A 22,959-nucleotide genomic window follows, 5' to 3' on the forward strand; every position below is an offset into this window, starting at 1 on the left:
TCTAGTTTTGGGTTAAACTCACAGCTGTCATGAATGGTCTAAGTTCTGTATGTCAGAGCAAAGGCAATGGACTAAGTGACCTCTTGAAGTCACTTCTAGTTGCACGTTTATATGATTTAGTGATTATTTGCTGACTCTACTCTCATTAAAATAAACATATTTAAACTATTATTTATAGCATTTATTTTGACATTTTATGTATTCTCAGCAGGCTTGAGTTATTCTTAAATTATTAAATGACCTGCAAAGTCTGACCCCCTGTAAAGATCACACACAGAATAAATTTTTTTTGTCAAAAACCATGTCAGCCTGAGGGCCTTGTGAGTACTCATCATCTACTTGAAATTTTCTATAACCAAGTATCTGTCACACTTGAAAATTTAAATAGACTTTGCAAGACCAACTCTTACATTCTAAAACTGCTTTACAACAGAACAGTCTCACATATCAAAGTAAATCATAAACCACTAAGTGTCTTGAATGGTTTACAGCATTTGCACATTTTAACACTGGTACTGCATTCTTCACTACATTTTCATAATAGTTTGATTTCACTTGATGGAAGCACATGACCCTTTCTTAACTCATAAATTGGAAATTGTTATTATGTCTTGGAAAGCATCAACAATGTATTAAGTGCTTTACATTGATGTTTAAAAAACCACATGCCCCAAAGAACTAAATAGAGTATGTAATGTAGACATCATACCAGGGGGAATGAAAGAGAAATGAAGCACAGATGCATCTTCTTAGTTCCAAAATTTCTGAGGAGATGGTTAGTAATAATAAATGTCATGGATATATTTCTCTGAAGGTCAAGTGATTTAAATTAATAATTTCATTTGTGATGTAAATAAGCAGACATCCTTCATTTAATTAAATGATTTTCTTCTTGGCTGGCCTTTTTACCATTTATGGTTTTTTTTTCAGGAAAACTGATTTTCAACAGTTGGTATGAAATGGCTGCCCACAGACTGTTAGGCCAAATTATCTATACATTTTTCATTCTCAGTTGCTCAGTTTCATTATGTTAAAATGACAGGTTATGTATTTCTCAGTTACTTGATTATTATCAATTCTTTACTGACATTTGAGGTCAAAATTTATTGTGAAATAAACTGGAATTCAAGAAAAATGTTCCTACCCAGTATTCTGAAATGGAGAATCCCTTCTTTGTTGTTTCTGCAGATGACAGGGATACAAGTTCTGCTGAGTATCGTAAAGAAATCACAAAAAATGATTTCAATAGCAAACTGAGATTTTAGAACGCTGTCTTTCCTAAGCACCTTGAAAATCAATTAATTCTTATTAAAGTCAACAGACTTTTTTTTCTTCTAAGATACTAGCTTTGGACAGTATATTTTAATAAGCAATAAAATACTACAGATGAAAAAACTGCCATCACACATAATTTATTCTATAGGTCCTGATGTTTTTCGTTTCCTGTCAATGCTACTCCTGTTATTTGTGAAAGGCTCTTTCCTGGGGGTATATGAGAATGAATTATCTTCTAGCGGCCAATCTCTGGTTTCAGTTACTCTCTGTAGTCTATTCTACTGACATAACCAGAGCCTCACACAAACAGAAACAGAGGAGCAGCTGGGTAGTGTCTGTTTTGCAGGGAAAAGGCAGATGATGGTGGAAAAGACCTGCTTATAGGAGCAGGTGAATCTAGACACATACTGCATGATCTTGATGTACCTCACCAACTTCGTGTTTTGTGCTTAAGGTATTTTTGCATTCAAATTCCAGTGCAGATTATGCATGGTGACTGTGATTTTTTATTGCAAATAGATTCATCAATAAGTCAGTATTTAAAATGTCCCCTGAATTCTGTAACAGAAAGCAGGCATTTTAATCTTCAATAACAATCTCTGCAAGAATCTACGTTACTAAAGTGCCACCTACTGTATTGACGAAAACATCATTGAATGGCAAGAATGAATCTTTCCAAGCAGTCTAGGCAGCAACTGCATTCTCTTGCTTTTTCCAAGCTCTTACTTACTCTGTTCTAAAGATCTGTGCTGACAAAGTGACCAAAGAAGATTTGTTTCCATTTATTATGGTGCTGTCTAAGACTATGGCATCTCTTTTGAGCTTGGATTGATTATTCAGTACTCTGAGGTTATGTCACTTAGAGGAAAATGTTTGTTAGCAGATTACACTGCCTGTCTGAAGAATCACTTCTTAAAACAAGCCGTCTACAAGTGAAAAAAAAAAAAGAACTTAAGTATTTTGGTCTGTTTCATTTTCATAAATACAAGAACTGATGAGAACAGTCGACGCCTCATCCCCAGAGTACAGTGCAGCCAGGGAACTGCTCCAGAAGTGCAGCCTGCAGTGCAGGGCCCATTGCTGTCTTACTTATAGTTACGATCAGTAAGTTGGGTAACAGCTGCCCAACCACTGCTTCCCTTTTAGCTGGTACTCACCCACTGTACTTCAAATTTTGGAATACAGACAAGTAAGAGAAGTTTTCACAAACCTACTTTGAAATTCCAGCACAGACCTTCACATGGGACCTTCGCTGGCTAAAGTGCAGGATTAGTCCTTTCTGATTATTATGCCAATTTCATAACTGGGAGTAGAGTCTGCTGTGGCAGACAAACACAGATGTCCCATTCAGAACACATTTTTTCCAGTGTATTCACACTATTTAATATTTTTATAAATAAATTGCAGTAATACTGTCATCTCGCCTCATGGATTGGAGAGTTGAAGGTGGTACAAAACAGCCCTCTAACCAGACTTCACGTGATTTTTCCGTAAGATGTAGTTAAAGCATGTGAGGGAAAGGGAATAAAAACAGCAAGGGAGGTAAAATTTGCTAAAAATAACCACATGGTGTGTTTTTAATAAGGTAATTCTGGTCAGCCTAGGGGTAGCAGATCTTGACAGATCATTACTGCTCCAAAAGGAAAATGAAAGAGAATCAGAGAAGGACGGATGTAAACAAGAAAGGACTGGAGGAACCCAAAGGAACATGGCACATGGTTATACCCTCTGCTGAGCCTGCACAGCCTTCAATTAGAAAAGAACATCCTATCCTTGTCACTGCCACCCACAGATCTGTGCGATTCTCTCTGGGAACATTTGTGTTTCTGTGTGCTCATTTTCCCGCTGCCGGCTGCTACTTTGCCTGTCCCAGTTCATTCAAACAGCGGAAGAGAGGCATGTAAAATCAGCGAGTGACCAAACACTGCTCCAGAACATCCAAAACGTCTTCACTCACAATCCTTATGTTTTTGAGATCAAAAAGGAGATTTTGTCTCAGGAGATTCTTTTTTCGTTTCTTTGCTTTCCCCTCTGCACTGGTTCAGATGCACCAGGGCTTGGAGGGACCTTGTGGGGTCCTGTCTCTTCCCGTGCTGAAGCGCAGTGCTCCAGCCCCAGCCGCTGCTGACGGGCGCCTGTCTCACCACCCCAGAGATGCCAGGGTGACGGTCACTCTCCCAGGTACCTTCCGGGCTTAACCACCTGTATAGATAGAATTTGTTTCTCAAAATTTAAACAAAACCCCTGTGTTTCAGTTCAGTCCTGCTCTTCCCTGCCCTAGCTCAGAGGAAGCAGCGATGAAGGCATCTCCCTCTTCCTCTGCAGCAGTATTTTACATAGTTGAAGATGGGTATCATGCCTCTCCTCCAATCTTCTCTTCCCAACATAAACAATTCTCTGTTTTCCCCTCGTAGGTCACACTTTCTGATCATTTGTGCTTTCTTCTGGAGGTTTGGTCAGCACTTTCCTGAAAAGGCGGGAAGGGCAGCGCCTGCGAGGGAGGCCGGCAGCCTTGGCACGGGCGGAGGTGAGCGTTGGCGCGCGCGGGCGGCGCGGCGCAGGCCCGCGCGTGGCTTCGGGGCGGCTCGGCTCGCCTCGCCTCGCCTCGGCCGGCGCTCGGCCGCTTGCCCGCGCCAACGCGAGGCAGCGCGGCCTGGCCGGGCGCTGCCGCTGGCAGCCTGCGCCACCGGGGCGACGCTCGCTGCGGCGGCGGGCTGACCTGAGCCTCTGTCGGGCTGCGCTGTCTTGGCTGTGTTTAAAACCCTCTGCACGTGCCCGGGGGGGAGGTTTCTCCAGCGCCATCACGAGGAGGAGCCGCCTCAGCCCGCACGTCCCTCCGCCGCGGTCGCGGCGCGAGGCCGGGCTCAGCTCTCCAGCCTGCCCCGCTGACGGACGGCCTGGCGGCTCCCCCCGCCCCGGGGCGGGACGCTCCTCAGCGGCGGACACGCCTCCCGCATTCCGTTTCGCCTGGAAGAACAGCAGTTGCGGCGAGCGAGCGCCCCCGACTGACACCGGTTTTCACGCGCCCGCCCGCGCTCTAGCCGGGCGGTCGCACGAGGGAGCCGCTGCGCCCGCCGGACCGCGGCTTTACCGGCCCCAACGGCCCCCAACGGCCCCCAACGGCCCCCAACGGCCGCAGGGGCGGCGCAGGCGCATTGACGGCGGCGGCGCGGGGGCGGGGCCGCCCCGCGCCGCCGGGCGGAGCGCAGTGCGCAGGCGCGGCTGCCCGGCCCGCGGCGCCTCCCTGGGCCCTCCAGCCCGCTGGGGGCGCTCTTCTCCCCGCGCCCGCTGCCTGAGGTGGCCGAGCCGCTGCCTGAGCCGGATCCGGCCCCGCCCGTCCGGCGGCGGCGCGGCGCGGGCTGCGGCAGCGGGGCGCAGGCGCGGCGGGCAGCCCCGGCCGGCCAAGGCCCCCGGTCCTCGGCCGCAGCGCTCGGCTCGGCTCGGCTCGGCTCGCGGCGGCCCAAGATGTCGACGAAGAATTTCCGCGTGAGCGACGGGGACTGGATCTGCCCGGACAAGAAGTGAGGAGCGGCCGGCGCGGCGCGGCGCGGCGCGGCGGGGCGGGACGGGACGGGACGGGACGGGGCGCCCGGGGCAGCGGCGCCGGGACGGGGCCGGGAGCCCCGCGGGGCCGCAGCGCGGGACGGGGCCGCGGCCGCCGTCCGACCCGGCCCGGCCCGGCGCGGGCTCCCCTGCGCGGTCCAGATCCTGCCGTGTCCTGCCCCTGCTCCCCCCCAGGGCGGCGCAGCCTCAGCAACTTAATGCCTTAATTTGGGACAAATCTGGCTCCAAAGACAAAGTGGTTTTACTCTAAAGTTTGTGTGTTTGTGCACCCCGAAAGTTAGCTATTAGCTTCGTCATTCCCTTTGCTCCACTAAACAAGCGAACTCTTCTTCATTGGAGTGTATTTTTATTTTCAGGTGTGGAAATGTCAATTTTGCCAGAAGAACCAGTTGTAACAGATGTGGTAGAGGTGACTCTCTTAAGTTACATCTTTTCTTGCCCTCATCCAATTCTGTTTTTTGAACAGAATATTAAATCTAAGGAGAATGTCTGAACGCTTTTTTTGTTTTGTTTTCCAGAAAAAACAACTGAAGCCAAAATGATGAAAGCTGGAGGGACTGAAATAGGAAAGACACTTGCTGAAAAGAGTCGTGGCCTCTTCAGTGCTAATGACTGGCAGTGTAAAACGTATGCCATTTTAAAAAACGTACAGTGTTCTCTTGGACTCGCACATCTCATTTGAAAGTGGATATTTAATATTACCAGCATAAATTATTTTGTGTTGACTAGAAAAGAGCATAGAGTCTAGAAACTAGAAATAAATCTCTAGCTATGCCATTGTATCTCTAGTTATGCCGGTAATGTGCTTTACTCTAAGAATAGGTTTAATTTTTGTTGGTGGGCAGCAGTTATTTAGTTAATGTGATTGGAAAAAGAAAGTAAAACCTAGAAAGATAAAAGTTTCTCTCTGATAGGCTAAAACACTTAGTTTGGAAAAAATGCATACATGGGTATGACATCTTAATTGTGGTAATGCTATGATTATGGTTATTTTTACCAATTTAAAAAATATTTATCAAATAAAACTTACCATATACTTAAGTTCTATGATATTTATCTAAGCAATCAATTGTGAGCATTAAGACCTAAATTATAAAATGACTGCATTTTAATTAAACACTTTGATTTTTTTGAGAGGAGCTTTCAGTTTTTCTGGAGCAATTTTAAGGATTTCAGTTTACGTTAATTGACTAAGCTCTCTGAGCAGTGACACTTGGCTTTTTTCTTTTTTTCTCTGACTTGCCATTCCTGCAACCAAGCAGAATACCAACACAGTAAAACAAAACGGCAATAGGATGCAAAAACCTTGCATTTACAGTAGCAGCAGATTGTAGTGACATTCGTGAGACCTTCGTCAGTACGTCCCTTTGGCAGACGTGAGGTAACTGAACATGCAGTTAGCTTCCTCTCTCGAAGAGAGGCAGCATGACGCATCCCGCGTCTGTGGCCAGGCAGCAGGGATAACCACAGCTGGCTGCTCCTGTCGCCGCGGAGCTTCGTTCAGTTTGGCAGCTTTCTGCTGTCGGTGTTCTGTCTCCCCGGACAGCACCGTGGTACCACCAACTCAAAGGAATCCGCTTGGTGGCATGTGTCAGGGTTGCCAAGTGTTTTCAAGTGCAGAGCTAAACTGCAGCTTACAAGCTACTTCCTCTTCTATTTGACATTGGGCAGCCACCCAAAGATCAATTTTTCTGGATAGGAAAAGTATGAGTGGTATTTTGGGACACTGTGAGGTAGAAATGCAGTAACAGAACAGTGTAACTGGGTGTGCAGCAGCAGATTTCAATGACTGCTCAAAAGCATCGTTCCTGGATTAGCTTGTTCATTAATTTCTCTGAACTGTAAGTGCCATTAGGGAAGAGTAATCACAAATTTGCACTGTTCCATCCTTTAGTAAATGTTATACCAAGGTTCCTCTATCTTACACAGCAGCTCCATGAGCACTTGGTGTGAGCACTGCTGCTGAAACATGTGTTTTTCTTCCCCTTAAGGGAGGGAAAGTAAGGTTCAGCCTGAAATCAGGTCCACAGTCCGATTTGTCAGACATTTGTAGCCGTCTGGAGGTCAGGGTTTGAGAATGGGGGAAAAACAGAGAAAAGACAGAACTTAGAATTAATGGGAAGAGATGGCAGCTACCTTCAAGTAGTTTTTTTTTCCACTCCCCTTTTTCTAAAACAGCAGTTTGCTGAACTCTGCATTTCAGATCTAGGTTTTTTATTCATTGTGGCAATGGTCTCCTTTTCCCTACTCTCTCTCTCGTGTTCTGGAATGAAGATCTGGTAGCAGGAGAGGTTCCCCTTATCCTTCATAGATAAGATTGTTGCTGGCAACTACTTGGCCTTTGTGGAGTTACAGCCATTTCAGAATCTGTTTCTGTTAAATCTCTTTTCAGCTCTAACTTAGATGAAGTACAACTTCAATTGTACGTGCACACATGTTGTACAGTCTCCCATTTGCGTGTTTGTTTAACTTCTTTCTCCTTGATTTTTTTTTTCCTCTAGTATGGTCCCATTCCTGTCATCTTTGTGCGTGCAGCACGCGCAGACACTTTTACAGTTCTTCGGGTCTACATGACTGTTTGCTTTAGAGTTAATTGTTTTGCATTAGTGACTGCAAATCACTGCTAGAAGTTGACAAATACATTTTTATGATTTTTCTGAAGCGTTGCCTCAACATTCAAACTTTTTAATTAGAAACAAAATGCTTTTTATTTATGTTTGGTTCTTTTTCCCTCTAAAGATGTGGTAATGTGAACTGGGCCAGAAGATCAGAATGCAATATGTGTAACACTCCTAAGTATGCTAAACTGGAGGAAAGGACAGGTAAGATGTGTATAATTTTAAAATACTGAATTACTGTAAGAAACTTTTTTTTTTTTACAAATCAAAATATAATTTAATTAAAGGAGTCTGTTTTCATAGTAGGACTGGCAAAGCTGAATAATCTTTCATACGTAAATAAATTTGTAAGTTTTTAGACATGGTTACTAGTATACAAACCATCTAAGTGGTTTCATTTGGAAGGTCAAAGAACATTTAGCTTAAACTACTTCTGTGCTTGATTTTGTGACTAAGAAGGTTGAAGGAGCAATGCTTTTTTTTTTTTTTTTAATTCCAAGGCCTGTGAGATAATTTATATATAGAGAGAGGAATCGTCTACAGAGGAATCTACAGTCAGAAGAACCGTGTTAGGAGGCTGTGTAGATTAGACTGTTTCTTAATAACACTTACAGTTTGGTCATACTTCGATGACCTTCTGCCTTAACAATGAAGCCGAGCAATAACTATACATAGAATATACTTAAAATGAGGTCATAACTGCTACACTGTTAACACTGTAAATGGGATTAGCTAGTGAATTTAATGCTTAGAGCATGTGCACTAATACATATAAAAGAATCATGGAGAAGAGCACAGAACTTCTTCCTCAAAAGAAAAGATTATTTGTTCATTTCTTTCAAGTTCTGGTGTCCTTCAGAGTAAATTTGTGGTCATGTTTGTGATGCAGAGCGTGTTGCATGTGCTTGTCACAAATTACAAAGTTAGCTGAAATCAGAGTGAGCAGGTTACAGTTCTCCACTTCCATTATGAAAAGGAATAGAGTGAAAGCCCAAGTTTCCCCAAATGCATACTAGGTTTCTGGTCTGAGTTTTTCTTTTTTTCCCGTGTGTTCCTGCCTGCTAGAAGAGAACAGCTCCCAACATTCAGGGCTATGGAGAGCAGTAGTTTTGTGATTTTGCTTTTTTCATAGTTTTACATAAAAAAGACCTCTTATTAAAAGCTTATCTGTTTGTGCTAAGTGTCTTTTCCAGCAATCACCTTATTTTGTGCCACAGTATTTATCTGTACTAGTTTTATGTCAAAACATCAAATATGACTTCAGACAAGGAACAGATGGCAAGAATATTAATTAAAAATTGACTTCAGGAAATGGTCCTGTCAATATAGAAGGAGGACTGTTTTAATTTGTTTATTTTTTTGTATGTATACATTCTTGTGTGTGTGTATATACACACACGTATATGTATACGTACATACACACACGTACACACATTGATACAGCCACTGAATGAATGCCTTTTGTCGATAGTTTTGGAACATACTGATGAGAGAGAAATGGTGTTACGTTGTTTTTGTTGCTAGCCACCAAATAGAATATATTGAATTCCAAGATTTTACATTTTGAGTTCTGTGTGACTTAAATTGTGAAGTCAAAAACTGTTTTAAGCAAAAACATGCTCCAGGTGACGCGTCTTCCCTTTCCTTCTTTTTTTTCCCTCTTTGAGTTCATCACACAAACCATAATTAACCAATAGAAGAAACTGCTGTTGATTTTTGTTTTAGTCTAGACTGTTTATTTTTCTAAGTTTTAATTATCTAAATGGGGATGAGAGAGAGAGAGATGTCCCAGGAAGTAAGTTCCCCTCCTTGATTCTTAAGACAAACCTTGGCACAAGTGCAATTTAAGCAGCTACAGGAAGGGGTTTTTTATTCCTGTTACTCCCTGAGGATCTGTATTCAGCTTTTAGACCACAGAGGAATAATGACAGTGTGGGAGTGGGCTGACATGCCCAGAAGCAGCGCGGGAGGCAGCACGTGCGCAGGACCTGGCCGTGCTAGGGACACTTCAGCAGCAGCAGCTGGGAGAGCAGTCAGCAAGCGTTGCCCTCGCCTTGCTTTTTGTGTACCACTGTCCTGAGCGTTTGCTGCTGGCTGCTCTGTTGGAGACAGGACATCAGGCATCGAGGACAGCAGCCTTGGTCTAGCCCCATGGAGACGTTCTTGGGTGGCTTTTTCTGCCCCAAGGGGATTGTCAGGCATTGCAGTCCCAGCACAGCTCCCCAGCACAGCTCTTCTGTGAACCCACTTGCTTTTTTTTATTTTTGCTCCTCCATCCTTTGAATTCCATTGTGGTCTGTGTCGTTTATGCGATTTAATCCATTTTCTCAAATAGGTTCCTGAGGAACTATTTTTAATAAACATGTGTGGGAACAACTTGCGCTTCTCTTGAGATCATATTACATTTTTATGGCATGTATATTTATAAATCCACTGAAGGCTTCCAGAAACTTTGTGGAAGTTCATTCTAAAGTTTGTGCTTAATGTAGCTGAATTCGGTGCAGCCCAAGAGATTGTCTTATTTTGCCACTTTTTGAAGGATATGGAGGAGGATTTAATGAACGAGAGAATGTTGAATATATAGAACGTGAAGAATCAGATGGAGAGTATGATGAGGTAAGATTAGGTACACATATTCTTTGGAGATACTTATGTTGTGTGATTTGTTTAGGGTACATATGTTTGCATTTGGTTTCCTGATAGGGAAAAGTATCTTGTGATTCATCTCTTTGTTAAATGCACAAGTGCAAAACAGTTTTGAACTGAAAGTGAATGCAGCTGTGTCTTTGCAGGGGTAAAAGCCAAGAATCAGATCGAATTAAACTGATACAAGCTGTATTCATTAAAGTGCTTGGGGAATTGGCTTCAGGGCATTGCATGTTGTTTTCAGCTGGATGCTCAGCATTGTTTTATAAAAAGGTATTACATAAACACAAATGTAAAATACAGTTTTATTACAAATAGATTCTCATTAATCTTGTGTGTAGGTACTAGTTTAGATCTAAAATAAGTATCTGTTAAAAAGTCTCTTGTTGCTAATTGATATTTCATGTTACTTCTGTTTCTGTTTGAGTAATTTTATTTAAAATTGATTTTACTGTATATTTTCTCAGAGAGATTTTATCAGAAAGTACAGTTGGAAATTAATTCTGTTAAATTGTATTCTAATGGAATAATATTTCTCAGTTTGGTCGCAAAAAGAAAAAGTATAGAGGGAAGCCGGTTGGTCCTGCATCTATTCTGAAAGAAGTAGAAGATAAAGAATCTGAAGGGGAAGATGAGGAGGATGAGGATGAAGATCTTTCCAAATACAAATTGGATGAGGTACTATGTTGTGTTTTGATTTTGCTGGCAATTATTTTTTAGTGGTTGCTTTAGTGTAGTTTAGTAATAGTAGCTAAAGTTTGGCCTATATTTTCTGCTGCCTTTACAGCAATGTGGAGGAATAGCTATGAGGATAATAGTACCTACAGCTATTTGTGCACTGTAGGTACAGAGTTTGTGCACCTGAACTCTGTACCATAAAATATTAAAAGCTTATGTGAGATCGGAATCCAACTTTTTGGCAATTGAAACCTTTCTGTATGATTAACATATAAATGGGAGTATTCTTGAATTTTATTCATAGTCTTTTAAAAATTACAGACCTCATCTTTTGTTATAAAACTGAAAATTTCAGAGATTTTTTCATCTTTCTTGAAGTACATGATATCTGCATTTTGCAGGATGAGGATGAAGATGATGCTGACCTTTCAAAATATAATCTTGATGCTAGTGAGGAAGAGGACACTAATAAGAAAAAGAAATCCAATAGGCGCAGTCGTTCTAAGTCTCGATCTTCCCACTCACGATCTTCATCACGCTCATCCTCCCATTCAAGCTCAAGGTCTAGGTCCAGGTAAACGGGTACAGGTCAAGGGTAACGCCAGGCAAAATGTCAGTATCTAACTTCTTTATTTACTTTTTTTTTTCCTTGATTGCCTTACAGTTTCAGTTGATCATGTTAAAAATTTTATGTACAGAATTTACACAGGTAGATAATGTTCTGTTCTGGCCTTCTGTGGATCCTCAATAGGAAGGCTTCGTATGTCTTGCTGCTTGTTTTAGTAAATTAAGTTGATGTTTCAATTGAATCCCTGAACGAAGTTTAAAAAATAAAAACTTATTTTCAGACTTGTTTTTAGACTTACCGGACATGTGTCATTCAATGGATGCACTTTTTGAGTAATATTGAATAGAGTTGTTGCATAGAGAAGCAGAAGAGTGGGAACTGTCAGAGTGGGAGAAAGTGGCAGAAGAGGGCAGTGATGCAGTCTGGACAGATTCAGTGAAAGGACTGAATGGAAAAAAAGACAAGGAACTTGAACTTAATTTGGGAAGAGGGAAGACTTCAAGCAGAGTGGCAGTGCTGCCAGAATAATAGGAAAAGTTTATAGTGATCATGGGGGCCACAAAAGAAATCTGATGGGTAGGTCTAAAAGATGAGAAATCACTTAAATTCAGAAATATATAAACAATTCAATATGCGTTTTATAATCAGCTGTAGCTTTTTAGCTGCCTCACAGATAATACAAGGATGCTACTGTTTTAACACTTCCAATTAGTACTAACATAGGGTGTTACACAGAAACTTCATACATGTAAAGGTCAAGTTTTTTCTCATTTTCCTAGTTGTGTAACAGCACCTCTGCTCTAACCACTCTGATCATTGCCAGGGTTCCTTCATACTGACCATATGTCGGCTGCTTTTTCTGTTCTGTCTGTTTTTCTCCCCATTGCTGTCACGCTTTTCTTCAACTGCCTCATCTATAAGAGAGAATATTCTTGAAAATAGCTGTTGTCCACCTCCCCCCTCCTTCAGATGCCTTCTTGAAAGCAGTATTTGCCATGTGGTTACAGGGAGCATTTCGCATATTAGCGGTTAGGCTGATGGGCTGTCAGCAGTTCCTATGAAGTGAGGTGTGGAAGAAGATACTGCCCCCTCTTCAGGGAAGTGGCTGTATTGTCCTATGTGTGGACGTTATGTAGCCAGTAGGGGCTGTATTTGAGTGCAGTTCTTAGATTTAGGGGTGGGAAGTTCAAAGATGATAGAAAAACTTCATCTGACCATAACCTTGTTCATTAATGCACAAATCTTAACACTGAAGAAAAAAGTACTTTGGTTATCTGGAACTTAAATGGATCTTTGAACTTTTTATTATGCTTCTAATAATGTAATTTATTGGCAGTGTCAGTTGCCTTTTATGATATATTTATAAGATACTTGAATGTTTTTTAAAAAGGTTTAAATATATTTTCTGGTTAGAAAGCATGTGTTCATGCTGCTTTTGTTTTGCAGAGTAAAAGGAAAAAGACACGGTAACAATATATACTGGGAGATTGAGTGCATCTATAAAATATTTTGTCTGAAAAGATTATTAGAATTTGAGTGCAATGACTACTTTTTACAATTTTTACTGGAATTCCAGTACTATTTTTATATGTCTTACAGTTTGTGCCTTAAAGAAACATTATCAACATGAAAAATTTGAAAATGCTTCTGTCACTACTTACAAGTAATGTTAGACTTGTCTGTGTTTTAGCCAAGAATTAACTTCGTTCTTTTTATAACTCTTCTAATTTTTAATGAAGAGGAAAATCTTTACAAAAAGCTGAAACTGTTCACAAGATATTTGCGAGAACTGACTTGGAGAAAATTTGAGCTAATCCTAATACTTCTAATTATTTTGCTTGTCAGAGAAGCTAATGGTTTCAGATTAAGGCACAAATTAAAAGAAGAGTGTTCATTTCATGAAATAATAAAAGGTTATGCAGTTCTTTGATTCTTTTTTGCCAAATAACTGCACCTCTAATTTTTGTGCATTGTTTTAGGAAACATAATAAAAAACGGACTTTATACATTTTTGAATGCACCTTCTTACTATGTTTCTGTTTTCAAGTGCAATGTGATGAAATTAGAGGGATGAGGGAAACTATCATTTGTTTAATGAATCTAGGCTCAAATGTCTTTTGATAGGAAACTGTTGGCTTTACTGCTAACACCAGTAGTTATTCTGCTAAACACAACAAAAAACACCAGTATCATTTTTCAAAAGTTAACAATAATAAAGACTACTGTTTCAAACTCCTATTAAGCAGAATTCTGTATCTAGTTTTAAAGCAACCTCTGTGTATCCCAGAGCTGTCCAGATATTGGAAAAAATCTTCCCTGTTGTTTCAGGTCCCATTCAAGAAGTTCTTCCAGTTCCAGATCAAGATCTCGCTCCAGCTCCAGAGAACATTCTAGATCTCGTGGGTCGAAATCAAGGTGAATGAGAGGTAGCATTCTCTCCTTGCAGAGAGGAAAAAAGGGCAGAAGAACCAACCGCTTGTTTGTTTCATCGTAAAATTATGCTGGTCAAAAAACATTAACTCATTTTTATCTTGGAAGTCAGAATTCCTGGGGTCTCTACACAAGATTGTTACCACTACTAAAGTATTTCTTGAGAATGCGAGGTTTTGTTTGAAGAGTTTAAGTCTGATCTAAAGCTAGACGAGTGGACTCCACAGATCTTCACTTTGAAGGAAGAAGAATCTGAATGCATGTTTACTTGCTTCAGTAATTTTTGCTCTGTTTTTACTGTTTCCACTTTGGCTATTTGATATGGAAGAACATTAGAAAATATGCTATACTTCTCGTTTTGTTGTGTTTAGTGATAACATATTTAACTTCCATTAGATAGTGCTGCAATTATCTTCGTAAATGTGGGGAAAATGTATGAAAGTGTTGGACAGTTAATCATGTGAGATGCTCACAGGAGTTTGAGTTAGCTGATATTTTCTGTATAGCAATTACTGAACTGTGCAGGAAGAACTAACAAAATCATATAAATTCCTTGAGGTGTCCTTATGCAGGTGTCCTGGTGGCAGAACTTTTCTTTTGCAATGGAATGAAGATCCCATCCCTTTCCCATGCATGTAGAGAACCTTAAACTGTAAAACAAAGAAAAAGGAATTTAAGTTGGGAGAGAAAACCAACCCGAAATGGTGCCACCATGCTTTGGTGGCAAAAGAATTCTATGGATGATGATGTGCGGATCAGTGCGAGAGGGGAGACCGTGCTTTCTGGAAGAGAAAATGGTGCATGTGCCCCCTCTAGATGCTGAAATGACTCGTCAGCTGTCCTGGGTTATTTGCTTGTGCCAGACTGCATCCACCAAGAGTCCTCAGTGTAGCTTGTTTGAAATAGAAAAGTGCTTTATTATTTACAATAATAAGAGAACTTTTAAAATATATTGCCAAAAACTTGTGGGTTTGAAAACGTTTTACTAGCCTACTGAAAAAACTCTGCTAGGTGCTTTTACCTAATTTCGGAATTAGAGTTTAGGACTTTATAGTTCTAGTACCTTATTATTAAAAGCTCCAAAAGCTGTGTTTTTCCCTCAGATAACGAAAGTGATTTTTGAGTGCTGTAAGTGAAACTGGTTCATCTGTTGCAAATGCCAAAATGATTATATTATAAAAGTGTTCTTTTTAATATGGTTTGGGAAGGTCTTACTACTTACAAACATCAAAGTAAATTTGAGTACATATATCTTCTGAGGGCTTTTCAAGTTCCAGTTAAGATGAATAAAGTTCCAGTGTGAGATATCCATTAATATGAAGTTAAATTAGTATCATATCTGTTGTTCTCAAATCTTTTTGTTTTGAGAATTGGATTACTGAGGAAGATCTTAGCCGATGTCCTGTCCCATTTCCCATAGCTTGTTATCAAAATGCCTAATTCTGGAGAGTGCTGGAGAGGGGTTTCCAAACCATTGCTGGTCTGTATGTTGAGAAATACTATTTAGCAAAATTTATTAAGAGAACTACCATGCCAGTAGAAGTCTTTATTGGCAGTTAACTAAGCAGTAAGTATTAAAACATCCAGAAACTACTTTCAGAAGAACGTTGATGTAAATAGAGTAGCAGGTGTTCATGAAAATGTCTTTTTTTGTTCTTTATTTGTTCTTTCTATATTATACCAGAATTAAATCTGATTTATTTCTTAATCAATAAAGATCCAGCTCCAGGTCCTACAGGGGGTCTTCAACCCCAAGAAAAAGATCTTACTCAAGCTCTCGTTCATCATCTTCCCCTGAGAGAAGCAAGAAGCGAAGTCGTTCTAGATCTTCTTCATCTGGTGATCGCAAAAAAAGACGATCGAGATCACGGTCACCCGAAAGGTTTGGGTTTATGTAGAATAAGAATGGGTGTATTTAAATGTGTGCTTTTTTTTTTCTGAAGGACTGAGATTCACTAGGAAAAAAACGGAGTCTGATCAGTTATTCTGATATTAGAAGTAGTTCTCTCACTTCCCCTATTCTGTTACTTCATTTTAAAACCTCTGTAATTGTGTTTTTTAATGAAAATTCCCCCTGTTAGGAGCATGTTCCATAGAAAGACCTGGTTACCACTCTTTCAGCGTGATGTATATCATTGATTTATTGTCATAAGCAATATTGCATTTAGAAATTGCATTCTACTTTCAATATTAAATTTACTGTACAATTTTAGTATTAAATTCACATTCATGAGCATAAAGTGGTTTAAAATAATTTTTATATTCTCAAAAGGCCCCTATTAAATATACTTGGCTTCCAGCTATTATAGGATACAGACTACTCAAGGTGGATGCTAAAATTAACTTCAGCTTACTTCTTTGCATGCTTTCTCCATTTATATCTTGCAGACGCCGCAGATCGTCATCTGGATCTTCCCATTCTGGTTCCCGTACAAGTTCTAAAAAGAAATAATGTATTAAAATTCACATTTAAAAAAAAAAAAAAATCCAGTCAGTGCATGAGACATATTTTTAAGAAGTTGGTGTCTTACTTGGTCAGAAGTGCTGAATCTGCTAGTAGAGGTGCATGTCTGTCCTTGCTTTCAGGAAAATTGCAGCTTTGTTCATTCACAAAACAAAAGTGAAGTAGCATTTTAAGCCATAAACTCCCCAGAGGAGGTGTGAAGTTTTATTGTTTGAGTAAGGGGGTTTTTTATTATTTTTAAAGACTCGGTTACTCCATTCCTGGCTCATCCATGTATGAGCAGACATAGGTTGGATCTGTAGTTCTAATATGACTATACTCTTTATGTGGCAGTTACAAAAGTATATGAGGATATGGGGGAAACCCATAAACTTTCTGTATCCAACTCCTGAGCTTCTTTAATGTACCTCTTATGGGACCACAAAAGATTAATGTAGCTGTAGGGCTAATATTACCCATAGGATTACAGTAGTAAGTTTTGAAGCTTTTTTTTTTTCCTATGTTGAAGTAAAAATATAGCTGAATGTCGTCCCCCCCCCCTTTTTTTTCTTTTTAGCCAGGTTTAGTGCAGAATAGCTGTTAAATATCCAGTCTATCATAAGATTCTGTAGAGAGTGATTTAGACTTTGTTCCTTCAGTGTGAGGACTTTGGGGTCGTTGGGCACTAGCCTCTCCATTGCTCAGATCTTACAGCTGCCAGTGCCTATTGCTGTATTTGTTGCAGTCAGCCAAGTGTACTTGCTGCAGTGGCGTACTGGGTACAGTATTTTCACATGCATGGATCCTGGATTTAGTGATCCTTTCTTATAAAAGGATCATTTAAGAACTACTCTTGAGGTGGAGAAATACAGAACTAGTTCTTGGAATCAAATGAAGTTTATGCAGGCCATCTGTAAAATTAATTTTAGGCTGACCAAAATTTTCAAGGTATCTGAATTTTCTTTATATTTAAAAATTAAAAATAATAAACTGTAGAAAGTTCTGACATCTTAAATGTGTCAGTGATTCTTGTCCCTCAGACCTGTATAATTTATGGCTTAAAATGCTTTATGGACTTCAGCAATACCACATTAAAACTTGGTCACTCTTGAGCTCCGTTTGGTTAAGACAGGTTTAAGTATCTTCACTGCCATCACAAGGTAAGTATGTTAAAGAAAACTCTTCTTTTTAAGCCAACAAAGAGCAATATCTGTAATTATTTCAATAGTAAAATTCCCAAACCCTTATTTCCTAGCTACTTTTGTAAAATGAAAGGCACAAAACAAACGGAGCAAAATTAAATTCTGCCTTTTTTTTTTTCTTTAAGAAACAAATTTCTTTGAATTGATATGTAAGCAAAGTGGGTTTGGTGAAGAAATATTTGATAATCTTGCAGAAAACACCCTGCAATTTCTTCTTTAGTGTTTTCTTTTATATCTAATTTCCTTGCTAACTATGTGTAGGTTGCACAAGAACAGGTTAGTCTTGTAACTGTGCCTCTGACTTTAAAAGTCCATCTACTAAATTGTAAAAATCAGACCTAATAGATGCTATGTTGTTACCTTTTGTTTTTTCCTTTGTGCTTTGTAATAGATTGTTGCTGTACTTAACAGATGGAAGTTTTTAAATTTAACAAATGGTAGGCTACAGACAAAGGAAAATTATGGTTTCATTTGGCTTAGATGAAATGTAAGACAAAACGAATCTGTAGACGAGTGTAAATAAAGCCTGTGAGTCAACTGCGCAGTGAGTGCTTTCTCTTAGAAGCATAAGCAAATCTTTTTTAATACCTATACTAACAGTTAGATTTTTTTTTGTCCTCTATTACTGCAGTGTAAGAGTGGCTGTGTGTCCACTAACCTGGCTGTATGTATCACACATTTTCAAATTGTTTCAGTTCCTTAAGTATTGAAAATATTTTGGGATTTAAACAGCAGTATGTTTCAGATGAGCTTTTTTAAATTTTCAAGATATTTCCTTCTGTATATATTTCATATCTGCTTTTCAGAAAGTTTTTAAATGAAGCAATATCAAATCTTTAATTACTGGATTTTTAAATAAAAAGGCAGAGCAAATGTGATATATCCTTGCATGCCTATTACAAACTACACAATACTTACTTTTAGTTACTGAATCAGCAGATAAATGAGTGTCAGATTGGAGCACAGTCCACCTCTGGTAAGACAAAGATTAAGTAGTATAAAGGTGGTGAATGGGGTTGGGGGCACGCAGAGGGGAGCAATACCCACCCTGGTAGCACAGGAAATTTTTTAAATTTCACTTCAGAAAATAATTCCCTTTAGGAAAAAAATTAATTGCCTATAGAATCAAACAGGTATTTTTGTGCAGCTGCATTGAAATCTGTATGGCTCAGAAGGAAGAATTTTGATTAGGTTAAGTTTAGCTTATGAGCTTTTCAATGAAAAATACTTTCATGAATTGTAATGCTGTTTTGTGTAAATGTGTAGTAGTTGAAATCTAGAAAGTAAGCTGAAATAAAAACAGACTAGCCTTTAATTTTATTAAACTTGGCAATAAAGACTAAAATCCATTGCTGAAAAATAACTTTTCTGTTCTAGTAATTCAACTTCAATATTTAATAATAAAAAGCTCTGAAATGTACAAGTCAGTGTCTCTTAAAATAAGATTCCTTAATTTCTGCACCAGGTGACTTAACGCCTGTGTACATCTGTCTAATATAAGCACTATGATGAATCACCTGAGATTAAATAATTGCTGTGATAGATCTCATTTTTCAGTAACCCCCAAACATAATTTATACAATGAAATACTGAAAATTAGTTACTATGCTTAGTGATTTGTAGTATCTTCATCCGTGTCTAGTGTATTAAGCATTTGATCTTTTGACGTGTCATATTCTGGAGTTTTAGCATGTTGCAGCATGGGCTTGTTAGATCCGGCAGTGTTGGATTTACGATGAGCAGGCCAGCTTTGGCATTCTGAATTCAACAATGCTATCATCAGTCCACCTGTATGGAATAATAAATATAAGTAACATTCAGCAGTGATAAGTAACATTAAGATTGCTGAGGACACTTACTTAAAACGTTTTTTTCCTAAGTTCAGTACAGCTCTGTTAAAGAAATGTTGGAAAAAAAATTTTTAAATACCAAGTACTGCAGGGTAACTTCTGAGCAGAGGTAGCAGTAGTGTGCTACATCTGATACATACTTTTCATCCAAGTATCGTAAAAGGCTTCTTAAAAGGAAATTTTTGAAAGTTGAGAACTTAACCATCAAGTTCTGCTTTCCCAGAGTCGTGTGTGTGTGTGTGTGTGTGTGTGTGTGTGTATGAATAGAGTTGTTGGGATTAGAAGTTTCGTTTTTCAGTCATCTCATTTTCACTGGTAATTGCTACAGTTTGCTGTTGTGTTTCACCAAGACACACTTAAGGCTTAAGTCCCTTTCAAGTTAAATGAGCTACCAAGGCTCATAAATGAGCAACTACGGCTTCATGTATACAACATGAAGTAACTGCTTGCCCCACTGGCAAGTGCTACCACGTACAGAGACTTAACAGAAAAGTACCTGATGTGGAAGCTGTATGTGAAGCTTTCCCTCTTTGCAAGGTAAGGAAGAAAGTGACAATCAAACCTAGACATCTGAATAATAAATACTAGCATATTGATTCTGAAATTTGAATGCCTAGCTTTGTTACTTGGTGGTGTCTGTCTTCACATTGGCAATTGCACAATTTACAAATTGAAGGCCATATTAACCTTACTGCTATTGAAGAGGCATGTAAAACAAGGAATGCTGTTATCATGACAGGCTAAGAGTTTTCCCAGCCTCATTAATCGGAAATAACTTATTTTTAAGTATAAAACTTCATAGACAGTTGGACAAACTTTTCCAAAATAGAGGTTGGGAGTGTAGAGTAACAGCAGGGAGTTAATCTCTTCTTACAATTATGTTAATAGCTTGTAGCAAAGGCATTTAACACTTTGTGGTTTTTGATTTTTTTCAGCATTAACCATGACTTGTTAGCTTATATATATATATATATATACACATACATATATATATAGCTTGCCTATCACAGTATTAGCCAAGCCTGTAACTGCTAATAGCATCTAAGATTGGAAAGGATGGATATATTCAGTCTGGCATAGCTGGGAAAAGACTAACCTCAACTTAGTTGGGGTTGGAGTTTCTACTGTGTTCCTTAAGTGTTTAAAAACTAAAGCGGCATAAAGTCCTGTACAATTTGCTAACTTTACCTGTTCTCCTGTTACCAAAAGAACGGTATTTTTACTGGAAAAAGGTTGCTTATATACATGTTTTTTTAAAAAATAGTAGTGTTTCATATTTAGTTTGGAAAAGAAAATTGTGGTTCCTTAAACTAATAAATTGATGCTTTCTCATACACTGGTTATGGACCCCATCCAGAAATAACACACAACTAAGCTAACAGGGAACATTCCCATTGTAAACTGAGGGGCATAAATACGAGGCACAGTATCAAGTGGTGGCATGAAAACTTTCCCAGGCGGTGAAGGGTGACATGTACAATGTATACTGAATTCAGAGAAATACTGAAACAAAGACTCTGTGTCAGAATTAAAAGGCTGGAGGGTGGGGAATGGAAGGGAAAGAGAAGTTTTTCCTCACACTTTCCCAGACTTTCTACTCTCAGCAGTTTACATCTAGGTTTTAAGCTAATAGTGGTCCAAGTACTAAACTTTTACTTTTCAAGTGACGTCCATCTACCGTGTAACTACAGTCTAGATTCCGGTGTTTAAGGACGGACTGTTGGATGTTCTCCATAAAGTTCAGCATTAACAAAGAAGCCACAGCTCAGTAATTCTTTAAAAGCCATACATAGTTCTGATTAGAGAAGTGGCTTTTTGCCATTTCATGAATTAACTTGTGCCCATTTGATTGTACTACCCTGCTCTGGTTTTACTTTGTATTTTAAACCAGGGTTTGTTTTAACTCATTGCCCCTTCTAAAGCATTGCTTCCAAAAAAACAATAAATAAAAAAAGACTCTGTGAAAGATGAGTTAAATCCCTAACTGTAGCTGACTGTAAAGCGAGATCAGAACATCCTCCTCATAACCAAAGAAATAACTGTAACATGAAGCAAGAAGTTTTCTAACAAGGTCTAATAGGATTACTTTAGCTCTCCTACCAGCGGTTAAGGAAATCTCAGCATCTCTAGCATATGCTCTCACAGCCATGATGTATCATCCATTTACTTCAGTTCTTCCAACTTGGCACAGGCCAGCTAGAGAGAAAAAAATAAAATTGAACTTCTTAGCATTATCTGTCCGTGCTTACAAGAGATGGAAAATGTTTTTTTGGGGATTTTTATGTTCTGATTCCAGCACTGTTAAAGTTGCCAGCGCATCTCTAAGATCTTAGTGTAACAGAAGAATAATTATGGCATAGTGTCACCTCGTGATTCTCTGTTTAACCACTTACCATCTTTCAATTTGGTAGCAAGTTTATCATGATACTAATAATCTAACAATTCCAGGATAAGTTAAAAGTAAGACCTGCAAAACAATTTAGGAATGGGGTGGTGATGAGCATAATTAAAGGAATTTAGTATTGATTTACTACAGGAGAGCTGAAAAAGAGCCTGTGAGAGAACCCCAGCACTGGGGGCAGCAGCGCCTGACACTGCTCAGGACACAAGCTGTGGCCCTTCTTGTCCCCTACATAATTCCAAATCTTGGTCACAAAGAAAGGGAGCTAATTCCACTGCACTAAAAAACTATCCAAAATTAATTAGGTTTGAGGCCAACGACGAAGATAAGACCCTCCATACCTAAAAATGCTCATGCTCGTGAGTCCTGTGCTATGGAAACATCACCTACCCCCAACAGTGTTGATTCTCTAAACCCAGACTTGATACATTTTGCCATTTTAAGGGGATGAAGCTGGCACTGCTGTCTATACCTCAGAAAGTTTCTAGCGATCATGCTGGGAGTGTTGCCTTATGAACAAAACATAAACCTGAAGCAGAAGCTGCTGACTGTATGCTGTGAAGAATATGCTTGAGGAAGGGAAAGAGTCACTGGCGATAGCAGGCAGAACTTGCACCAGGCCTTGAGTACCATCCAGTTTTGAATTACTCTGCAGTTTGCACTTGTTCTGGCTGAAAATGAGGTTGCTGCGGGGCTCTGGCTGCTCCCTGTTTGCCATCAGGATCCCCTGGAGCTATGGCTGGCTAAGCACAATTGCAGTCGTTAGCTGAAGCAGGAGCAAAGCCAGGGCCCACCAAGCTCCCAAGAACACAAGACCACAAAAATGGCATAAAGCCAGATGTGCTTCAATTACAGTTGATAGCAGTGGCTGTTTTGGCTAGTTAGGTATTTTGTCTACTAACCATTTGAGGCTTTTCTCCCCCCATTAATCAAGTCAAGACATTATGGCCCAAGAGCAGAGAAATGCTAGAGTTGAACCTGAACAGAAATCCGTGCTGAAGGGTGGGAGAGTCTTGGGTGTCACACAGAAAAGGAAATGAAAAAAGAGGAAGAGAACATCACATTCGTTGCTGCCTTGGGCACACGCAGGTATGGGAGTGCTGCAATGGACCAGCTGTGCACAGATGTTTTTCCCAGCTGTGCTACAGGCAGCAACTGGCAGCAACAGTCCAGAAATCCGTGTTTTCACTCCCAGGATTACTCACTGTGATCGCTCTGCCGAGGATCACCCACCTCCAGAGTAGCTTGCCAGACTGGACAGGTAACATTACCCCATTTCAGTCA

General features: G+C 39.7%; 1 protein-coding gene across 1 annotated transcript; it reads left to right on the forward strand.

Moving 5' to 3' along the window:
• The first annotated feature begins 4,671 nt into the window (after positions 1 to 4,671).
• ZRANB2 (zinc finger RANBP2-type containing 2) lies at positions 4,672 to 17,961 on the forward strand. The gene is made up of 10 exons (XM_062581339.1): positions 4,672 to 4,796; positions 5,196 to 5,248; positions 5,358 to 5,466; positions 7,579 to 7,661; positions 9,997 to 10,073; positions 10,644 to 10,781; positions 11,183 to 11,355; positions 13,678 to 13,764; positions 15,497 to 15,661; positions 16,168 to 17,961. Exons 1-10 carry the CDS (start codon positions 4,741 to 4,743, stop codon positions 16,229 to 16,231), a joined length of 1,005 nt encoding a protein of 334 aa, XP_062437323.1. The 5' UTR covers positions 4,672 to 4,740; the 3' UTR covers positions 16,232 to 17,961.
• The last annotated feature ends 4,998 nt before the right edge of the window (positions 17,962 to 22,959 follow it).

This window comes from Rhea pennata, chromosome 8 (assembly GCF_028389875.1).
Source record: "Rhea pennata isolate bPtePen1 chromosome 8, bPtePen1.pri, whole genome shotgun sequence".
Taxonomy (NCBI): Eukaryota; Metazoa; Chordata; class Aves; order Rheiformes; family Rheidae; genus Rhea; species Rhea pennata.